Source organism: Lutra lutra, chromosome 16 (assembly GCF_902655055.1).
Source record: "Lutra lutra chromosome 16, mLutLut1.2, whole genome shotgun sequence".
NCBI lineage: Eukaryota > Metazoa > Chordata > Mammalia > Carnivora > Mustelidae > Lutra > Lutra lutra.
The window spans coordinates 38,502,587-38,524,159 of NC_062293.1; the positions used below are offsets into that span (position 1 = coordinate 38,502,587).

General features: G+C 58.2%; 1 protein-coding gene across 1 annotated transcript in view; it reads right to left on the reverse strand.

Annotated features, from left to right (window-relative positions):
* Window positions 1-7,460: 7,460 nt before the first annotated feature.
* Window positions 7,461-21,573, reverse strand: part of TMEM132E (transmembrane protein 132E) — a 54,133-nt gene continuing 40,020 nt past the window's right edge. The window contains exons 2-9 of the mRNA XM_047708927.1: window positions 19,396-20,326; window positions 17,829-17,975; window positions 17,361-17,553; window positions 16,102-16,245; window positions 13,675-13,880; window positions 11,608-11,896; window positions 10,519-10,710; window positions 7,461-9,597 (exon numbers count right to left, since the gene is read on the reverse strand). Coding sequence (XP_047564883.1) covers window positions 8,545-9,597; window positions 10,519-10,710; window positions 11,608-11,896; window positions 13,675-13,880; window positions 16,102-16,245; window positions 17,361-17,553; window positions 17,829-17,975; window positions 19,396-20,326 — 3,155 coding nt within the window. The 3' untranslated portion in view covers window positions 7,461-8,544. The remainder of the gene's footprint in view (window positions 9,598-10,518; window positions 10,711-11,607; window positions 11,897-13,674; window positions 13,881-16,101; window positions 16,246-17,360; window positions 17,554-17,828; window positions 17,976-19,395; window positions 20,327-21,573) is intronic.

A 21,573-nucleotide genomic window follows, 5' to 3' on the forward strand; every position in this document is an offset into this window, starting at 1 on the left:
CGTCCACTGTGTCCCTGGGGCCAGCTGGGGCTGTCTCCCCACCTGCCTGTCCCATGGGTGAGAAGCGAGCTTGCTGCACATTTGTTCCCTTCCAGCAGAGGGACCTGGAGGGCAGAGTAGCCCAAATAGAATCACACACCCTATCCCTGTGCAGTCTCATGGGGGGACAGAGCTTCAGGCCTCGGAAGGGGAGAGGGATGGGGAATGGCGAGGGGAGCCCTGGCGGCAGGCCAGCCAGACTGTGAGTACAGCCCGGAGAAAGCCAGCGTGAGAGAAGTTCCCTGCTGTCAGGCTAGCTAGGCCTTATCTCCAACCCGCAGATACCTATCTCTGCCTGCCTGCATGCTTATGGCCCACGGTGGTCCTCTGCGCCCAATGCCAGGCTGAGTAGTGGGAGTGGGGTCGGTGTGGTCCGGCAGGCTGCTCCCTGGCCCGCCTTAACCAAGGCCCTGCTTCTCTGAGCCCAGTGTCCCTGGTCTCGACTCTAGGGGCCCGCTCTCTCCAAGCATTCCTATCCCTTACGATGTCACCTGGACCAAGATCAAGGCACTCCCGCTTTCTCCTCCCAGCACACACAAAAGATTCAGTTTAGACCTCTTAGTTTTAGAATAGCGCCAATGAATATCAGTGAAGATTCTGTCCCGAAGACGATTTTAAATGTAGGAATTATGACACCAGCCCGGATTCAGATCTCTTTTGGGTTGTCAGACCAGTTGATTGAACCCCTCCTGCCCCCAGATTAGCAAAACATCAGTATCTTTCTTTTAGGGACACCAAGCCTCTCCTCCAAATTGTTGAAGTACCCTAGAGAGGAGGCTCCATCCAAGAGGGAAGTCCCACATCTAAACACCAAGCTGGAAAAAAAAAGGGGGGGGGAGTATCATATGGAGAATCAGATCATGTGTGTCATATCACTTTAGAAAATTCATGTTCCCTGGAAAATGATAAAATAATAGCTAGCATTTACTGAGGTGTGAGCTGCGGGCTGGACATTTTCTGTTCTTCACATGTAATAACTCATTTCATCTTCTCAAGAACACTGCAAGGTGAGCACTATCTTATCCCCATTTCATAGACAGGGAACTGAGCTCAGGAAGAAATCAATTTTCGCAGATTTCCATGGCAAAGTCAGGTTGGCCGGGGTGACCCCCAAGTCACTTGGGGTACCCTTCCTGTGCAGGTAGTCTCAGCGGGGCTCCCTCCATTCACAGGAAAGGTGTTAACCTCTCCAGATCTCTGTCCCCTTTTCCCACAGGGGTCTTCATGACTTCTGTGCAAAGAATGTTAGCCTAGAGAGCCAGGGTGTATGCCACCCCCCACGAGGGCTTCTGGTCCTAGGTTCTACCTCACCAGGCACCTGTCCAAAATAAATCATTTCATTAGAGTTAATAACATAGTCCCTTAAACTGCACTGTTTCCAAATAGAGGGCCCTCCAGTCTGCTTTAATGAACAGATAAGAATCTTTGTAATTAACTCAGTGATGGCTTGCATGTAAATGGGACCGCTTCTGAGTGCTGGGAGACTAGTTATTTATTTATTGTTTTAAGTATGGGGTAAATATGCTCCTGACCCGCCCTGGCTCCAACAAGGTCCCATGCAGCCAACTACCCCTTCCAGGGTTATTTCTGCTGATGGGCAGTAGCGCCTCTTTGCAGAGACCCCCTGGGTACAGGAGAGCCCAGAGTGCGGCCTGTCTTCATTCAGCAGGGCTCTCCTGGCAAGGCCCACCGTCCTTCCTTCTGTAACTCTGGGCCGCCCTGCCTGGTGGCGCGGTGGGGCTGGGGCGGCTCTGTCCCATTATGCGCTCAAGCATTAGCCGCCTCTGCCCATCGCCATGCTGGGGCTGTAGAGGGCACACGTGTGTGCTGGCCTGTGTGTTCTTGTATGCGTGTGTGTGTGTGTATTGTGTGTGCATGCATGTGGCTCGGGGCAGCAAGCTTGGCGGGCATGTGGGTGAGCAGTGGTGCTCAGAGGGCATGCACTTCTGTGCTCTGTGTGCACGTCGGGCGCGTGTGCCCACACGTGTGTCTGTGCGCTCTCCTTGCCCAGCCACTCACTGGAGCCCGGTTCCTCATCTTTTGACAGAAGCAGCAGCTGAGTCACCGGATGCTTCTGGGGCTTCGTGGTGTCTGTTCATGGAGCAGAATTTGCTGGGGTGGAGGGTCAGCTCGTGGCTCTGGCATATCTGGAGTTTTCCCAGAGGAGCCCAGCTGCTGACAGTGCTCTGGGCTCCTCCGCCTCCCCTCTCCCTTCCCTGGGAGAAGCCTTCCCTGCCCAGAGGGTTAACCCCCGTCTAGCTCCCCTGGCCCCTGGGCCCACCGCTTCCCTGGATCCCGAGAAAGCCATCTCACCAGGGGACTGGAATCTGGACCAGAGCAGCAAGGAGGAGGGCAGAGGCAGGAAGACCCTGTGGGGTGGGCAAATGTGTGTGAGGGAGGAGGCCTGGGACCAGTGTCCTAGCGCTAGGGGAGGGCAGACTATGTGTGGAGGTGGTGGGGGGCAGAGAAGGGGAGGCTAGGGGGACACTTCACTCTCTGTAACTCTCTCCCACTCTCCTCCCTGAGAGGTCCAGGGTGCGGGGCTGAAAGGGGAGTCCACTTTCAGGGCAAGCGCTGGGCTGCAGAGCACTAAACACGGGACCCAGAGATCCACGCCAGGGCCCTGCTCACGTTCCCTCGCTCCCTGGGCTTGCTGTCAGTTCTCCTAGCTGGCAGGACCCCTCCTGGAGGGAGCAGCCCCAGTGCTCCTGCCTGAGGTCCTCACTTAGTGCCCAGGGCAGGGATGCCAGGCACCATGAGGCCTGTGTTTGAATGTATGTATATGACTCTGTGTATGGGTCACCTTTGGGCTTCTGATGGGACGGCACAAAGGCACAGCCCTGGGAGGGTCCTCTGATGACATCTAGTCCACACCCCTTGTCTCACAGAGGAGGGCTAGAGACCCATGCCAGGTCACACTGTGAGGGGATGGCCCAGGGGACTGGAAGCCAAGACTCTTGGCCCTGATGCAGGCCTCCCCACTGTGCACCAGGCTCTTTTTCCCCCTTGAGGGGCAGAAAGTGTTAGGGCCTCTCCCCAGGCTCTCCCACACCTGGACAGCGGCACTCTCCCCAGCAGCCCAGGGCTTCTCCAGCGTCGCCCAAGGGACTGTCACTTTCTCCCCTCCTCACACCTGCTCCTCTTGGTCCGGTGCCTGCAGAGCTCTCTCCTCTCTCCGTCCAGCCAAAAGAAATCCATCCTGCCTCTAGAGCTCCTAAAGGCTGGAGTCTGACTTCCCAGCCATCTGGTAGACCCTTCTTCACGACTCCCCTCAGCACCGTGGACAACCTGGCCCTAGGCTGCCTTTCTGGATTCCTGCCTGCCTTCCACATTTGCTTCGTTTTCTCTGCTCTGTGGGCCAGGTGCTTGCACCAAGTACTTGGGGCTTACTTGCCCCTGTTTGTATGTCCCTCTGATGTATGGTGTCCTTTCTTCAGGGTATGATCCATCTCTCTCATTAGATAAGGTGTTTGTCAAGGGTAGCTTGGCTTGTTTTCCCCCTCAGACTGGGAGCTGCTGTAGGACAGGGACTGTTTCTCTTCTCTAAGACTGGGAGCTCCCAGGGAACAGAATCTGGTCTCTCCCCTCCTACCCGGAGCTCCCTCTCGGCAGGGGACCTTTCAAGCTCTGTCTTAGCCCCGAGACTCACTGCCCCTCCAGCACGCACAGGGATAGTTACTATTCCCACCCCCCTTTGCTCCTCTGGGTACTTCCCACCCCAACGTGGCAAATCCAAACCCACGGTGGTATCCGGGAGAGGGTGGCAGACCTGGCAAAGCTTTGAGAACAGCCAAGGACCACTGAGGTCTGTTACCCTCCCTGCTGCCCCACAGCAGCTCTATCTCCGTAAGGGCAGGGTAGCGGGGTTTAGGGGGAGGTGTGACCTGGCAGGGCGGGCTGGTGCCCAGGGCTTCACATCTAAAGACACACAAACCATCAAGTGTGCAGGCACTCGAGTCCCTCAGGTGACCGTGGAGAAGCCCCTGGATTCTAGCTGAGGGTCCTGGCTTGTTCACACTTGGGGCTCAGGCAGAGGCCGAGCAAGAACCCACACCCAGCCCCTGGACTCCCAGCCCCATGTTCTTACCTCTGCATCAGAATGATCCTCCGAGGTGCGCCTGGGCGGCTCAGTGGGTTAAAGCTTTTGCCTTCGGCTCAGGTCATGATCTTAGGGTCCTGGGATCGAGCCCCACATCAGGCTCTCTTGCTCAGCAGGGAGCCTTCTTCCCTCTCTCTCTCTGCCTGCCTCTCTGCCTACTTGTGTGCCTACTTGTGCCTACTCTGTCAAATAAATTAAAAAAAAAAAAAAAAAAAGAATGAACTCCAGGTCCCTGAGTAGGGGCTGCTGTGTGGCAGTGGAAAGATCTGGAACTTGAAGCCCTGTGCTCTGGATTTGAATCCTGATGCTGTCTGCTATTTATTTGTTCTGTGTCATGAGAAAAGTGGTGGAATCCTCTCAGTAGGAGGGGGCATGGTCCCACTAACTGGCAAAGAGGCACAGTGCTCTTCTGTTCCGTCTGTCCCCACACACTACCCATGATCTGTGCCTTCAGTGGTGGCCCCACAGGCTGCCCCCATCCCTGAGCACATGAAATCTCGAGAGACCCCTCTGTATGCCCCTCTCAACCTCGAAATCTGTTTAACCTCACCCCCCTCCAACCACCGATGGTGCTTAAGGATGCAGCAGGAAGAGGGTATCTTTGTAGCTGCCCTCTGGGTCACTTCCGAGCTGGAGACCATCGGCGAGTTACTCGCCCTCTCTGTGTTCCTACATCTTTAACGTGGCAGTAATAATTCCTACCTCTCTAGACTCTTGTTAGCGATACAGGTGTTGAAACAGTGGGGCCTTGTGAGGGAGGTCAGTGGACACTGCCTAGCAGGGGTGATTTACATGTTTGTCCAAATGGGGAAATGAGGGCCCAGAGCTGGTGGTAGACTGGCTGAAGGTCACACAGCAAATGTACTGTCAGACTCCGGGAGTCCTTGCTGACCTGTCCTAGGAAGTATCCTCCCTTCAAGTGAGGGTTTCCTTTCTCTGGCCCATTTGTTGCATTTTCAGCCATCTCAGTTTGGCTTCAAGAAGCCTTCTCTTCAGGGGAGCAGCGTGCCTGGCACTTAGTAGGCACCTGTGAAGACTTGCTGAAGACAGGCATGGAGGCACATGCAGGGCAGGTGTGGACGGGTTCCTGGCAGGGGAGAGGGTGGTGGGCAGGGAGTTGAGCACCAGGGTGGGCAAAGGCTCAAGGTGTTTTTCCATCCCTCCAGCTCTGCCTTTGCCAGGCCTGGCTGTCTGAGAAATCTCATTTTGCTAGCAAGCTGATTCATGGGCCGGGGGTCCTAGTGCTCCCTGAGCAGCTCTTTGTCAATAACTATTCTTTACAAGGTCCCTCGATTCGTTTTCGGGGTTGAAGACAAATTTTTAAAGAGGAGTTCAGTGCCAGGACCATTCCAGAGGGGCTGTTAACTTAATGTCCTGCCTCATTCCCTCCAAGCCTGCTCCCTCTTGAACTACACGAGGGTCAGGACCTGCCATTTCCAGCAATTGCTTCTGAGTTCTCGCATTTGGACGAGGGGTGGGGGGTGAGGAATGGAGAGGAAGGGGCACGGATTACAGGACAGGCTGGCAGGCCAGGCTCTGACTCCGTTATGAAGTTCTCCAGGTGACTCGGGCCAACGGTCCCCTTCTTTGGGGTCCCCCGTGTGTGAAAGTGTGGAGGCTGACAGACACCATCATGGCGGTGTCCCCGTGGTTTCCTGGAGTGACCTGGTCTCTGTAGTTCATTTGGGCAGGAGGTCTCTGTCGAGCAGCGGCTCGTGTCCCCTCCCCCTCATCCCAATGTAGGACCAAGGAGTTGGCAATTCCACATCCAAATGCCATGGTGCCCACCCAGCTCTGCTCCTCCTGCCTTGGTTCTTGTCCCTTCTGCTGCAGCATCCTCCGAACTGGTTCTCCTGCCCCGCCCCGCCGAATTTTCCTCCGGTCACCGGGTCAGAGGGAAATAGCCCAAACCTCAAGTCTGAGCCTGACACCCCCACCCCTGCCCCGTCCATGCTGAACTCAGCACACTGCCTCTGGCTTCTGCAACTTTGAATGTGTATTTCATGCTTCTTTTACCACTGGGGACTCCTATTCCAGAAATATGTGCATAGAAAAATAAAGGAAACATGTGCAGAGATATGGCAAAAAAAAAAAAAAAAAGCATGGGGCATGGGGTGTGCGGCCTTCGGGCCTTTATGCCCACCGGCTTCCCCTCTCAGAATGCCCTTGGTTCCGTCCTTAGCAAACTCAGAATGAGAATGTCTCCTCCCACCTCCTTTGTGTCCCACCAACCAGGGTTAAAACATCACACATGGCATCAGTCATTCCAGATAACCGTGGGCAGCTGACTTGTCCTTCTCCCAGCAGGGCTGGGGCTCCTAGGGGACAGGCCTCTGGTTTTGCCTCCATGCTCCCCGACAGGGCCTGGTGCACAGTAGGAGCCTGATGTGTTGAGTAGACCAACGGACCTTGAATGTGAAGGCCCCAGAAACTCCCTTTGCTGAGAACCTCTAGGAGGAGGGTCTGTGCTGGGAGCTTCAGTCCGCACAGCAACCCGAGGGCTGCTGTGATCCGTTGAGCAGATGACTGTGGAAGCCAGGCTTCCTTCCATGCTGGGCCGCAGCCTGTTGGGGCCGGTACCAGTGCAGCCCTAGTCCTGTCCCTGGTACCTTGAGGCACAGATTTTGGTGGCTGTAGCCACCTGGTTGGGCCCCTGGAGGCTGGCGGGGCAGCCTGCTTGGCTCTTGCCTCTGGCCAGGCCTCGTCTCCACCCCCATCTCCACCCACCCCAAGGCTGCTGCCCGTTCTGGGGAGTGGCAACCCAGGGCTGTGGAGGCCCTGTGCAAACACACAGGCCAGATGTGCCCAGGGGCTGTGGACTAGCCCTTGCTAGTCCTCCTGAGAGGGAGAGGCGTACCCAGCCGCGTTTTCTCTCTCCTGCCTGGCTCTCTGCCATAGAGACCCCACCCCCACCCCCGCAGGCTTTCCTCCATGGAGAGGGGAAGCCTCCCTGAGTGTGACAGCGACAGGCAGGGACCTGCTGGGGGAGGGGACTGAAGGTGGAGAGGAATCCAGACACCAATCTTTTTTCAACTCCTCACCCCACCCCAGCCTTTTCTCTGCAGGCCCTGAGGCCTGCCCCACCTTCCCAGATCATTGAGGGCAACACCTAGAGGAGGTACCTCTTTGTAGGGGAACTTTCTGGGTCAGCACGTCCTCAGCCCCAGGGTCCGAACGGATGTGAAGGTCGGAGCGGCCGCAGGCCTGTGGCCCGGCTCAGCCGTGTTTTGATCTCAGGCCATTTAGTGTGTCCACAGTGTGCGTGTGCGTGTGCGTGTGCACGCACGCACCGGGGCGAGACACAGAGCCAGGCACTATGCACTTTCTCTTCTCCAGGAGCTGCTGCTCCGGTCCAGTCTGGTCACCCCCATTTATTTAAGAAAATCAGACACAGTGGTGGGTAGAACCCAAGAGAGAAGTGGCTGTGGGCTGGGAGGGGTGGGGAGACGCCTGGCTCCCTGCTGCCTTGGCCTGTCCCAAGGTCCTCCACAGCTTGTCCCCTGGTACCCTCTCCCCCCCCCCACCAGATTCTGCTTCCTGGGGGGAGGGTGGCTGGCTGCCCCTGTGGAGAGGAAGGCATGGTCAGCAGAGCAGGAGGGGTGGGGCTAAGGCGCGGTGTTGACCTCGCTGTGGGCTCAGCAGGGGGACCCGGCTTCCCTGGGCTGCCCAGACCACAGTGCTGGGGTATGGTTTTCGAGGGGCAGACCCAGGGCTCCTCCCCACTGAGGCCCCTGCCCACAGCCAGTTGGGACAGAGGAGGGAGTCCTGAGATCTCAGGAAGGTGCCTGGCTTGGCCCAAGACCCCTCTGTAGGGTCAGCTCCCAGGTACTGGGAAGGGACCAGGGGCACCCAGAAGCCAGCAGATGCTACAAGTGTCTCCCCCACCCCCCACCACCGATAGTTTGTCCACAGCAAGATCCTTGGCAGGGCAGGCCGCTGCCGCCTCCCCACCCTGCAGGACAGAAATCCCTGAATAGTGGTTTGAGAAAAGTCTTTGTGCAGCTTGTGACACAAGGCCCCCCAAAGCCCCCAACACAGGGGAAGACAGGGGACACGGGGGGCAGGGGCACAGTGTGGCCCACCTCACCCCAAGCTTGGCCTCCATGCCTCACTTTTGGGGCAGGGGGTTGTCTAAGATGGGAGGAGGTCTGGAAAGAGTGGAACAAGGCCCGGGATTGCTTTCCTCCTCGAAGCTCCTGAGGAAGGAGCCCTCCACCTTGGGTGGCAGAATCGGGTATGGGGCGAGGTGGCGGGAAGGACCCTGTAGGGTAGGCGGCCACCCAGCACGGAGCAAAGCTGCAGGGGCAGGGAGTACAAAATCCATGTCGGCCGGCCTGCGTCAGTGTGAGGGGGGTCCCAGCCATGTCCCCCACAGAGCCCACCCCCACCCCCGGGGGACGGCGCCTCTACGCGATCTCTTTGATTCTGCGCATGTAATTGTGCAGGTCTGGGGGTGCCGTGGGCCGCGTGGTGCCCGCCACATCCGGGCAGCCCCAACCCAGGTCCTCTTCGTCCTCCTCGTCCTCCTCGCCGGCGGGCACCGAGTCATAGGCCAGCTCCTCCGTGGGCAGGGTGGTGAAGGTGGTAAACTTGACCCGCTTGCGCTTGGAGGTGGGCGAGCTGGCAGGGTCCTCGGCCTGGTCGCGGGCCGAGCCGCCCGAGGAGCCGTCGCCCCGCCCGTGCACCTGGCTCTGCACACTGGTCTGCGAGCTGCCGCTGCTGTGGTGGTCGCCGTGGCAGCAGGCAGGCACGGTCTCCAGTGGGTTGCCCGCGGGCGGAGACAGCTCTCCCTGCACCCGCAGGGGCTGCCCGTTGCCTAGGAACACCCAGTGGTGAGAGTGGTCCATGCTGGTCTGGCCCTCGGGCGGGATGCGCTTGTGCCGGTAGCGCAGCACGAAGACGATGCAGTTGATGAGGAAGACGAGGATGGCGAGGCAGAAGACGCCCAGCAGCGCGTACATGCCGATCTCCAGGTCCGTCAGCCCGCGCGGCATCTGCAGGAAGCCGGTGGGCAGCGGCAGGAAGTCTTCCGTGGGCGGCACGGCGCTGGCAGTGCCCGGGCCTGGGGCCTCAGCTGCTGGCATCGCTGTGCCCGGGGGGCCGGCTCCCCGGGCCTCGTCCTCGCCCCCGCCGGGGCCTGGCTGGCTGGGCCCCGGGTAGTCGTAAGTGGGGTCCTCCTCGTCCCGCCTAAAGTGCACCCGCAGGCCCACGGGGGTCATGGCCAGCACACTCTTGCGTTTGGTTTTCTGGCAGCTCTCGGCAATGGTGAGCTCTGCGCGCAGCAGATCCCCGGCACCCTCGGCCTCCGCCACCACCAGCGGGAAGGCCCGGTCCTGGGTCACTGTAGCCACCCGCTCGTCCAGGCTGCTCACCAGCAGCCCGTAGTCCCGGGGGCTGTAGAGGGAGAGGGGGGCTGTGGTGCCATCACTGTAGGAAAGCCAGAGGCTTAGAAGGGCTTCCTGGAAGAGAAAGAAGGGGACGGGAGTCAGAGAGCTAGTCCTGGCTGGCTTCCCTGCTAGGTGCTGGGCAGATGCTGAGGTCTCTGAGGACAGGGACTGTGGTACTTTGGGTCCCAGCTGTATTCCCAGCCCTGGAACTGTTCCTGGCAGGTGGCAGGGCTTAGGAAGAACTGTGGGAGCAAGAAGTCCTCCTCTGGAGGTTGTGGGCAGGTAAGGGGCATGTTACTGCCCTAAGAATTTCCTTGTCCAGTCGTCCTTCTCCCCTTGATAAGCTGAACGTATGTTCTGCCTTGGGTCGACCTCGAGCCCCCTTTGTTGCAGGAGTAATCCCATATCTCCATGCCTGACCTTGGGATCATCCCCATTAGACATGTGGAGACTGAGAACACATATGCCATCCCAGCCTTCTCCTCTGTTAAAACATTCTGAGAATTGCCTTCCCTGCGGATGAGGAAGCAGGGCCCTGAGAGAAGGGATTGGCCTGGGGTCACGGAGCAAGTTAGGGGCAGGGGGACTCCAGGCTCAGTGCTCGACACCTGCCTTCTTGCTCCCTGTGCTCCTGCCTGTCACCTTTCTGTCTCTGTCCTGCGCCCCGGTGCATCTGTTGGGGGCTGCAGCTGGGGCTCCAGATATGGGTGAGAGTAATTCCTAGGGGTGGAGGCAGAGGTGATGGGCTGTCTGAGAATCCGGGAGGGGGAGCCCTCAGCAGGAACATCTCGGGGTGGCAGGTGCCAGAAGCGAGATCTTGGCTGGACTCCCTGTGCAGATGGCAGTGGAACGGGGTGGGCCAGGTGTGCTGGGCACCAATAGTGGACAGATCTTCCATTAAAGCCTGAATCTGGGGGGCTCATGGCACAAGGACAAACTGGAATTGCCTTCACACTGTAAGCCCCCCGGTTAGCAGGCTGGGCACCCGGTTACCTGCTTGAGGAAGCTGAGGGTCTGCTGGGCAGCCGTGGTGGCCAGGATGGTATGACTGCTCCCTGGGCTAGGCCGCAGGGAGAGGGCGAGGCTGGCCACCACCTGGGCCTGCAGCTGTGTGATGCTGACCTTCTCCTCCGTCACTGTTAGCAGCGTCTCCCCAAGTACAGACTCCGTCAGTGGGGACACCACCTGAGACAGAGTGGAGCAGGGGTGGGCCAAGGCCAGGAAAGCAGCATCCCCAAGATTCCCAGACATAAAAGAATCCCAGTGTTGCTGGAAGAGAGGGCCAGAGCGTGGGGGTGGGAGTGGGCAGGCTGGGAGGCTGGACTCTTGGGCCCTGCTTTAGGGCTACAGCTGGGAGCCAGGGTCCAGAGGCCAAGTGAAGTTCAGGGGCTTGCAGGAGCGAGGCAGGAACACAGATGAGAGAGGTGGGCAGATTCTAGGGTAAAAAATAGCCCCACACACTGATAAATAGTGATTGATCTTGGGGATACAAAAGGGAGTGGTGGGGACTGTGGCAAACAGAACTTGTGCTCATGCAGTATTGACTCCATCCAGTTAGTGCCAGGTGGGAAGGCAGGCCCAGGGTTGCCAGATTCATTGTCTGTAAAACCGGAAGTCTAGATCTTTAAAAACAAGAGAGCCCCCAATGTTTCAGTGATGAATCAGCCGCTTTACAGATAAATGCAACTGGAGGCGGCTTGTAGCCTGTGGGTCACGCTATTCACCATCTCTTAGAGGGCAGATTTCTACCCAGGCACCCAGCTGTAGAGGAGGAGGGTCAGACTTGAGTTCCTAGGTCCCCAAATTCCCTTTTCTGAGCCCCGTCTCCTCACTCAAACCTGCTCTCAGGGACCACACCGAGCCATATGGGGTTGGTAAAGGTCGCCGGGTCTTGCAGGGAGATTGTCCTCCAAGGAGAAGTGAGAGGATCTTAACCTCTGACAGTGGGGTTTCAGGAGGTGGGGGGAGCAGGGCGCGGGGCGAGTGTGTTTTGGGGTCCTGCCGGGGTTGATCCCAGGGACAGAATCCCTGTCCCTCCTGGGACATCTGTGTTCTCTGCCCGCACAGTGCCCCTGGGCCTACCTTGAAGGGGGTGGTGCCCGGCTCCAGGCCCGCCAGAGTACTGCTGTCCACCATGCGTGCCACTCGGGGGTCCCCCACCCGCATGAAGTCGCTGACCAGGTCAGTGACCTCCACCAGCCAGTCCGGGCCCAGCATGGGGACCACCTGGTCGGCACCCTCGGACGATGTTGTGTGGAACTGCGTGAAGACCTGCAGAGTCGCGTGCTGATACTGCAAGGCGCAGCCGCGGCTGGCGCTCGGCCGCCGCTCCTCCTCCTCCTCGTCCTCGTCTTCACTCTCCTGGGCCGACCTGGAGTGGGGAGGCCAGGGGTCAGGGCTTCTCACCGGCCTCCGACCTGCACAAGTCACTCCCTCACCCGTGCGGGCTGCGGGCTCTGCCCCGGCTCCCGACCCCGGCCCCTGACCCCGGCCCCACTCCTTCTGTCTCTGACCAGCCGGGAGCCAGGTGTCCCCAGCCTTTTCTCTCCCAGAAAGGTAACTTCCTGCCCCTCCCTTGGCACCCTCGGCCTCTGTGGGTCTTCACCCATGCCTGGAAATCAGCGGCGTCGGACCCTGACAAGTGCGGTCTTTTTCTCAGCACTGAGCACACGCCTGGCCCTGTTCTCCCTCTCAACTGGGGCGAAGGCACTCCTTGCTCAGAGCGCCAGACTGCTCGGCTGGGGGTGCCCTGACAGCTGGGTGTGAACAGAGCCTGGAAGGGATGAACTTGGAGATTTGGCTGAGATTTCCAAGCAGCGTGTGGAATGTGTGGCCTGGTTCCTCCTGCTGCTTCTAGGAAAACCCAAGAGGAGAGAGGTAAACTGAGCCAAGCACCAGGAAGCAAAAGGGAGGCAGGACTGGATGAATTGGGAAATTCAGCCTATCCAGGTTGCCGAAGATGTTAAAACCAGGAGATTCGAGGTCCGGAGAGCACGCTCTGGAGAGAGCGAGCCAAGGACATGGTTAACGTTTTGCTACTGCTGTGGAAAAGAAACCAGAATATCCATCCACAGAGGGCTCTCTCACCTGGGCTGACTCATCCTCACCACCATGCTGAGGTACATGCTAACGTGCCCATTTTGCAGACGAAGAAATGGGGCGTACAGAGAGTTTGTGTTAAGTAGTCCAAGGTTACCCAGCTAGGAAACGGCAATCAGGATTTAAACCCAGCCTATCTCACTTCACAGTGCACTACGCCCTTGTGAACTCAAAGCCAGCCCGGGAGCTGGTCCCGGGGCAGAATCACAGACCCCCTCCCAAACCCACTGGGTCAGAATCGGCACTTTAACTGGCTCCTTGGGCGACCACGTGCACGTTCAAGTTTGAGAGACTCTGATCCACACGGCCTGGCTCTTCCTGATCTCTGCATAATTGAATTGAGCCCAGCTCTTCCTTGAACACCACTTCTCCCCCAGCCCAGCCCCCCTCCCCACTTCGCTGCCCACCCCTCTTCCTCCCTCTGCCCTGCTGGCTCTTCCCTCCAGCAGCAGTGAGGGGTGAATGGAGTACATGCCCTTGAGATGCACACTCAGGTGCATGAGGTGCCTCCCAGTGAGGGATCCTGGTGTGAGTCACTGCATGGCTGGGTTGGTACACACGAGTGTGCCCTTGGCGTTCACAGGCTGAGGCACCCACATACAGGTTTTGTCTTTGGCCTGGCTGCTCTCTCACCCTGTCTTCCCAGCCAACTCCTTTCCACTCATTCTTTAAAACTTAGCCAAGAGTCACCTCTTTCAGGAAGCCTGCCTTGACTTATCCTAGAGGAAGAGATGGTTCTCTCCTCTGTGCCCCTTGATTCCCCACACAGAGGGCTTCCTGTGTCCACCATGTCCTGTGGCATGTACAGGACAGCCTCCCTGCTGGACCCAGACCATGGCTGGGTCAGGCACTGGTCATACTCACCCCATGTCTCAAGCACCCATCAGTGCCTGGCACACAGTACCTGATCAGTAAATGTTTGTTGACTGCCTAACTGACCAGCAGCCTGTGTACACCCGGTGCCTCATACACATACGTGGATCAGACCCCATGCCAGGGCCGTGTCCACCTGTGAGTATCCCGAGTATCCAGTGTGTGGAAGGGCTGTACCTCCGGTCGGGGAGGATAGGCACCCTCCAGCCCTTCACTTGGCTGAGGCGTGCATCCGAGAGCTCGATGTGCAGGGGCAGCTTGGGGACCCAGACTGTCATTTCCAGAGGGGCATTGAGGATGTCATAGCGGAAGGTGACCCTGGCGTTCATGGACCCGCGCGACTCCTTTCCACTCACAAACACGTAGTCGCAGCTGCTGGATACCTGGGGAGGGGGAAAGAGGGAGGTGTTAGCTTTGGGTGTCCCTGTTCCCATTATTTCTTCATAGATCATCATCTCTCAGTGGCTACCCTGGGGGGTTCTTGCTCCCTGGCAAGGGGTGAACATGCAGCTGCCTTTACAGGAGGCTGCTTCTGATGGCGCAGACCACACCTCAGAGGAGCATTAAGGCTGAGGGACCCCAAGCTGGCTCCCCTTCCCAACATGACTTCTTGTGCCCTGGCGTGGGTGTCTTTTGGTGGCATACTCCACGGTAGAGAGGGATGTGTCCTGAACTCATGATTCCCCCCGGCCCCCCTGGCCCCCTTTGCCCCCCTGGCCCCCTCTGGCCCTGCGGCCACCGGAAAATAAGCAGCTGGTTAATTTCTGAGGCAGGGACTGTTCTAGCCAGGGGTAGAGGTAGGGGATGGAGAGAGGAAAAATCAGGACAGACAGGTGGCTGGCTGCCACCAGTGGGTACAGCTTGTACAAATGCATGCCCACCAGGACCCCGACTTACATTCCCAGAGGTTCCTTGGGTGGGCACATGCCTGCCGAACACATCTCGGGAGACACCTGTGCCAGTCCGCAGGACAGGTACGGGTGGGTGTATACGTCAAGTGTGCCCAGTAGGTACCTGGCACACTCTGGAGTAAATCTCATGTGCAATGCGTTGAGGTGTTCCTGCTGGTACACGCCCATGGGTGCACACCCTCGCATTTGGGGAGGATCTGATCATGTGGCTGGTGGGCTCATGATATTCTGAAGACTCTGCTGGGGGCCAGGGAGGGTGCCAGGACTCTGGCTCATCTCTCATGAGCCCCTGGCTGTTCGCAAACTCCTGCTAGCTCCCTTAATCATCTCAGGTGGGGGTGGTAGGACGTGGGACAGCAGCCCCACCAGAAATGCTCATTTCCCACTTCAGAAGGCAGAGAACTCCATCTGAAGGCTGGCAAATTCCACCCTGAGTGCTGGCAAACTCCATAAAGAACCCAAGTGTATTCCATCGAGAGGGGAAACAAATTCCATTTCGAATCCTTGTGAATTCCCTTTGGTATCTAAGCAGTCAAGACTTTGTTCTGGTCTACTCTGCAGCCGGAGTGGCAGAGCCTGGGGCGCAGAGGCAGGATGAAGGCCTTTGCAAGCAGGTCCGTTTTTCTCCTGTCCCAGCCTGCCAGCCCTAGAAAGTCCCATGGGCCTGGGCAAGGTTTCTACTCCCCAGGCACCAAGCCATCTGCTCCTGCTCATTCAGGGTGAGGGGTCATTCTTCCTGGATGCGGGAGGGATGAGGTGAGGCTCCAGCTCCCCAGAGCTGGGGGGATCTGGGGCAGAGTGTGGAGAGACAGAGCATACACACTCCAGCCCCAGTTAGCCAGAGGGAGAAGGACACCCACGGCCCACTCCTCCTGCTCTCCTTCAGCCTGAGCTATTTACAGGCTCAGAGAACAGATTCCCTTTCCTGATCATCTGATTTGGGTACCTGCTGGAGGCTGGCCCGATAAACAGCTCACCCACCACACTGACACCAGGACTGCCGCTCTCCTGCATCACTGCCTGTCCCACTGCCTGTGACTGCTGTCGGAAGGGGTAAATCTGGAAGCCCTCCTGGGGAGGTGGCAAACTAGGTGGGTCCCTTGAGTCAGACGGCTGTCCTGTTTGTCAGGCTGTGAGGACCTGGGGCCCGGAGTGGGTCTCTGGGGAGAGAGCTGTGGAAGGGGCCTGTAGGAGTTGGAGGATTTGAGGGGTGGGGGTGGGCCCTGAGCAGGTCCTTCCTTATATAACCTTAACTCACATGCTTCTGGGGCTTCATCTCTGAGCTGAATCTCCTCCATGCGGGCACCAGCACTGGGTTCAGGGCGCATCCTCGAGAGGCCCCCTTCCCACCCTTGTTGCCTTGCCCGGTGTCTGTCCGGGTAGGGGCTCAGTCATCACTTGATGTGTTGGATTGAGCTCAGGCTATCTGCCTGCTCCGCTCTGCCTGCCAGATGGTCTCTTTCATATTCTTGCAGGAAGCCCTCCAGGACCAGCAGTACCCGGGCTTTTCTTCACCCCCACTAGTCACGGATGCCTGAAGCTATTCCTGCCACCCCCCACCCCACAGTTTCTCCTCCTCTTGCCTGCCACGGGGAGCTGCTTGGGATGCGAATTCCCCTCTGGCTTGGGTTTCTGCTCCCCCTGAAGGTCTGAGGCCCTTTTCCCAGGGGGCCCCCATCTCCAAGAAACCCACCTTGATGATGTCCTCATTGTCAGATTCACATTCCACTAAGGCAGAGACATCTAGGACGAGACCAGTCACCTCGATGGCGATGACCTTGACCGGGATGGCCACCGTCCTGCCCGTCAGGATAGCCGTGTTGATGATTTCGGTGTCCTGCAGGGAGGGTGGGGCCCAGCTGAGTGAGGGCACTTGTGTTCCTCCACTCTCCCAGGACACGCCAGCCAAGTCCAGGCTCCTGACTACCCTACCCCTCGGTTGCACGGCCTTCCCCTGGGGACACCTGCACACATATGCGCAGAGATGCAGCTGTCCAGTTTCACTCATCTCAGATGCTCTGCTTGCTTGGCCTCCTGCTGTAGCCTTCTGGTCTACCTCCCTCCGCTACCATGAAATAGCCCTTCCCGGGTCCCCCAACCACCTTCTCTTATATGCCTCGGGACGCCTGGGTGGCTCAGTTGGTTAAGCAGCTGCCTTCGGCTCAGGTCATGATTCCAGCGTGCTGGGATCGAGTCCCGCATCGGGCCCCTTGCTCAGCAGGAGCCTGCTTCTCCCTCTGCCTCTGCCTGCCATTCTGTCTGCCTGTGCTCGCTCTCTCTCCCTCTCTCTCTGACAAATAAATAAAATCTTAAAAAAAAAAAAACTTATATGCCTCTCAGAGTCACATCCAATACATCTGCCTGGCCATTCCAGGTGCCCCTGGGCTGGCCCACTGTCCCTCTGGCCATTGCAGGTGCCCTGGGCTGTTTGGAGACAATCACTCCAGCCTTACCACCTCATGGCACCCTTCCCACATGCACTGCACCTTACGACAGACTACTCCCATTCCCATCCCCACACCTTTGCCCACGGGATCCCTGCCTAGATCACCCTCCTCACCATCTCTGATTGTATGAGCCCTTCCTTCCACCTGTCCTTCAAGGCTCAACCGCATGACCCCCTCCTCCAGGAGGCCTCTCCTGAGTGGCCTCTCCATGGGTGACTTTTCCCACCTCTGGCTCCCTGAGCATCTGCAGTCCTACTCCAGTACCAGGCACAGAGTGCCGCCTGCTTCCAGCGAGTGTGCGCACGCACGTGCGCGTGCACACACACACGCACACACCCCTCCACACACAGGCACGCCTGGGTGCAGGACAGTCACACACTTGGGCGCAGGCCCCCACGTACACATGCCCTGATCCATACGCACGCTCAGCCAGGCACACGTTGGTCACGCACAGGCACCCATGACAGACACACGCGTCCACGGACCCGGCCGCTGCCCCGCTCACCATGGCCAGGGGCAGGATGGCCTGCACATCCCGCTGGATGACTGTCAGCTCGGTGACCGCCCGCTCCAGGTCAGGCAGGGCGCTGTGGCCGCGGTAGTCGACGTGCCACATGATTCTCCGCTTGACTGACTGGCTGGTGAAGTTCTCCATCTCAAAGTCCAGCTGCAGGATCTCCAGCGGCCCCTGGCCTTCCCTGCAGGGTCAGGGCAGGAAGCAGAGCCCGGGAGGAAGGGCTGCGAGTGGCCCAGAAGCTCTGAAACCCTTGGTGGGCAGCCCCCCCCGAGCCCTCCTTGGCAGCCTGCCAGCTGGGGCCTTCGAGCCTTCTCCGGTCACCCCAGGTGCCCCAGCCTGGACCTAGAGTCCCCAGCACCAGAGCACCGGCCCTGCTGCCAGCCTGGCTTCCTCCATCAAGGGTCCCCCCACCCCTTCTCGGTGCCGTCCAGCAAGGAGGTGGGCAGAGGTGCTTACCAGGGGGGCAGTGGGGTGCCCTGGGCCCAGGCCACATCCACGGTAGCTGTTGAGTGCTTTGCCCCAGTCAGCAGCTCCGAGGTCACGTGCCACTGGCCGCTCCGTGACTTGGTGCCCAGAAGGGTCACACCCTTCTTGGCCTTCACCCTGGGACAACGTGGAAAAAAGGAAAGGGAGACAGTCAGCCTAGGGCCCAGTGACTGCCTGCCTGGCCAATCCCGCCCCCCAACCCCAGGATGGGGCTGGGAGTAGGGAGAGCAGGTGAGTAATTCACCCCAGTAAATTATCCTGGACTCAATGCTGGAGATGAACCTGGGGAATCTGATATCATGTAGCTGAAACCTCCAGCCCTCCGTGGAGGCTTCAGTCGCTTCTACCATATCTCTCTGCCAAACTTTTATCAAGTCTCTACTTGCATACCTCAGTGACAGGAGACTCACTACTGCACACATTCCATTCCATTCTTAGAAAGCCCGTAAGGACTAGAAACCCCTTTCCTACATTTAGCTGAAGTATAACAGTCATGGGTTCTGCCCAGGCAAGAGAGAACAACTCTCCTTCATTTCAATTGTAACAGTTCTTCAGACAGTGGGAGGGGGGCAGGTGTTCCCTGAGTCTTCTTTGTTACTTTTTGCCATAGCTTCAAGTTAACCCTTGCAGTTAGGGTTCAACCCTTGCAACTAGGTCTAGTCACCCTCCTCTGGACACTAAACACATGGGCATTGTGGCCTATACGAAATAAACACTTCAGCTGTGCTCTGATTAATACTGACTAAAGAAGAACAGTGACCACCTCCTGAATTCTACATATTCTACTCCTGTTAATGCAGCCCAAGATCTGTGATGACTGATTTAAAACATATTCACATTCATGTATCAATAAATCAGGCCTATCCCTCCCAGGAATATCTGAACTTTAAGAAGGCAAGATTTAACTCAAAGAAGTTGGAGGTCAATGGCAATGTTTTGGGTCCTATGCATAATGCCTGGGGTGAGGGAGATACTTTGGTAGGGCCCTTGATACGACCGACTTAAAGTATTTCTGAATTTGTGAACTGTATCCTGTTCAGGGTGTAGAAAAGGCTGGGACTCCTGGAAATTTTTTCTCCCAACTCCAGGATTGGGCAAATGTCCTGACACATGGACAGACTACTGCTCATCTTTTGGCTCCCAGCCAATGGGCTGCTCTCTCATCTCCATTTCTTCTCTTTGGCCTTGGTCTCCTCACCTAAAATGAGAGAGTTGCACTAGCTAACATCTATGGGCCCTTCCAACCCCATTCTCTCATTCTTGATACCTATGCTTGTGAAAACTGACATTTCTCCTTGACCGTTTACCTGAGCTACAGAGGCCAGAGGTCGGGCAGAAATTTTTGCTGTCATTAAGCCAGTGAAAACACGGACTCAGGTAAATAAGGTGTCTTCTTGAAGTTGCTCAAGTGATAAATGGAAGAGGATGCTGGCCAGGCAGGCAGGCAGGCAGGGGCTCGCCCTTACAAGGCAGCGAGCTATGCACTTGACCTCTGAAGGGAAGGCAGACCCCCCCCCCCAACCCACCAGCCCCCTACCTGAGTGTGAAATGCTCCACGCTGGGGCTGGAGGGAGAGGAGGAGTTGGGGGCCAGGTAGAGGAGAATGCTGAGCACCTCCCCAGGCTTGAGGGGCCGATCGGGCAGGCGGATCATCAGGTTGCTGTCCAGCCGGTGCTCCTGCAGGGCCCTCCTGGGGGGCGGGCGGAATAGGCTGATGCTCCCGATGCGCAGCAGGGGGTGCTGGGTGGGGCTCTCGCCGCGGGCGCCGGTCCCTGGCCCGGCTCCCCGACGTGCGCCCCCGCAGCCGCCCGACGCGTCGGGGGCATGGAGGGTGTAGTAGAGTTCGGCCTGCTGACTCTCCCCCGTGGCCTCCGGGTCTAGCCCGTCCGGAGACTTGCGCCGGGTGGTGGGCGGCGCGGCGGGGGCGGGGGGTCCGAACCAGGCCAAGGGCAGCTCGGCCCGCACCAGGCAGGTGGCCAGGCCCCCGCTGAGGCGGCAGGAGCTCTTGACCTCCCGGGCGTCCCGGAAGGCGTGCAGGCGGACACAGGGCAGTCGCTCGGTGACGCCAAAGTCGTCCCAGTCGCGGCCAGCCACATAGAACAGCACCTGGGCCACCGGCTGCGAGGCGGGCACGCGGGCGCGGACGATGAAGGCTCGCACCTTCCAGTTGACGGTCAGGCGCTCAGGGATGTCCAGGGTGCTGGATGGCTGCAGCAGCTCCCGGGCCACCACCTGGCTGGTGCTGAAGGGCCCCAGGGAGACGTTGAGGACGGGCAGCTCCTTGGTCTGGAACACCACGAAGGGCTCCGAGCGCTGAAGGGAGCCGTTGGCGAACGCAGGCGGCGGGGGCCGCGAGTCCCGCAGGAAGAAGGCCAGCCGAGTCCGCGACAGGCGGTAGCTGACCGGCAGCACGGGGCTGGCCTGTGGCCCAGGGGGGCTGGGGCTGGCTGGGTGGGAGCGGCCGGAGGCTGGAGACAGACAGAGGCAAGAGCCTGGAGGGGTCAGCGGAGGCTGGGCTGGGACTTCTGGGCACCCCAGCCTCCCACCCCCGCGGGGGGCGTCAGCTTCAACCCCGCTTCCCCCTTCACCACTGCCTCTTTTGCCCCAGCATGGGGGCGGGGGTAGGCCTGATAGCATCGCAAAGCATGGTGAAGCTTTAGAGGCTTTCTTGCCTGGCATCCTCATCTGTAAAATGAGGATAAAATGGGCTTCTGCCTGGAAATGTGGTTGTGAAGATTTACCAGTAGTGTGCACAAAGGGCTGCGAGTGGAGTGTGGCCCTGGGAAGGCGGGGGCTCTGGGGGTTACAAGCTACTCAGCACTCCGCAGGCATTGGCCTGTTTAATGCTCAGATGGACCCTCCCAGCCAGGTATTCTACCATCTCCTTGGATTTGATCTGTTTTCTATAAATAATTTCTCTTTTTTTGAGAGCCTGTTCTTGTATCTCACAGGTCAAGGTGTGGAATGCTTAAGCAACTTACCCAAGTCACCTGACGACAGGGGCCAGGAGTATGATTTGAACCCCGGGCCACCTGACTCTCAAAGCCAAGGACGTTCCTGCCCCAACTGCCGAAGAGGGTGCAGGGCCCCCAGAGATCCCTTATTTCCTACTCCTCCCCCCACCCCATGCACTATACACTCAGGGAATTTGACCCCAGTCTCCCAAACACAACGTGGGCCTTAGGTCTGACGTCTCTGGTCCCCAGATCTGTGCAGAACCCGGCCAAATTCTAGCAATTCCACTTGTTGACTCTGGGGTGTGTCCCAAGCTGTCCTCGTCCTCCATCCCCGGAACCCTGCCCCAATTCTGGCATGGATGCTGTTGCTAGGACAACGACACATGGCATGATTGGGTCTCCCCTCTCCCCGTAATCGTCTCTCCGGCATCCCTTCCCTCCACAGCAGCGGAGTGATGTGCTCGTTCTGGACACAGATGGGAGTTGTGGGCCCCTCACCGCCGGCCCAACTCCCGCTGGAGACTGTCAAGGAATAGGAAGGACCAACATGTAGGGGTTTGAGGTTTGAGAAGCAGTTCTGGATCTTGCCATGGACCCCCTGAGTCACTTTCCTCATATTTAAAATCAGGGTAATAATAACAATGCTGATCTTGAAGGATGTGGTGCTGACACTGTTCTGTTTTCGAGAATCAAGTAAGAAAGCACTCTATAAATTAGGCAATGCCACGTCACTGTCTGTAAATATTAGGAAATAATCT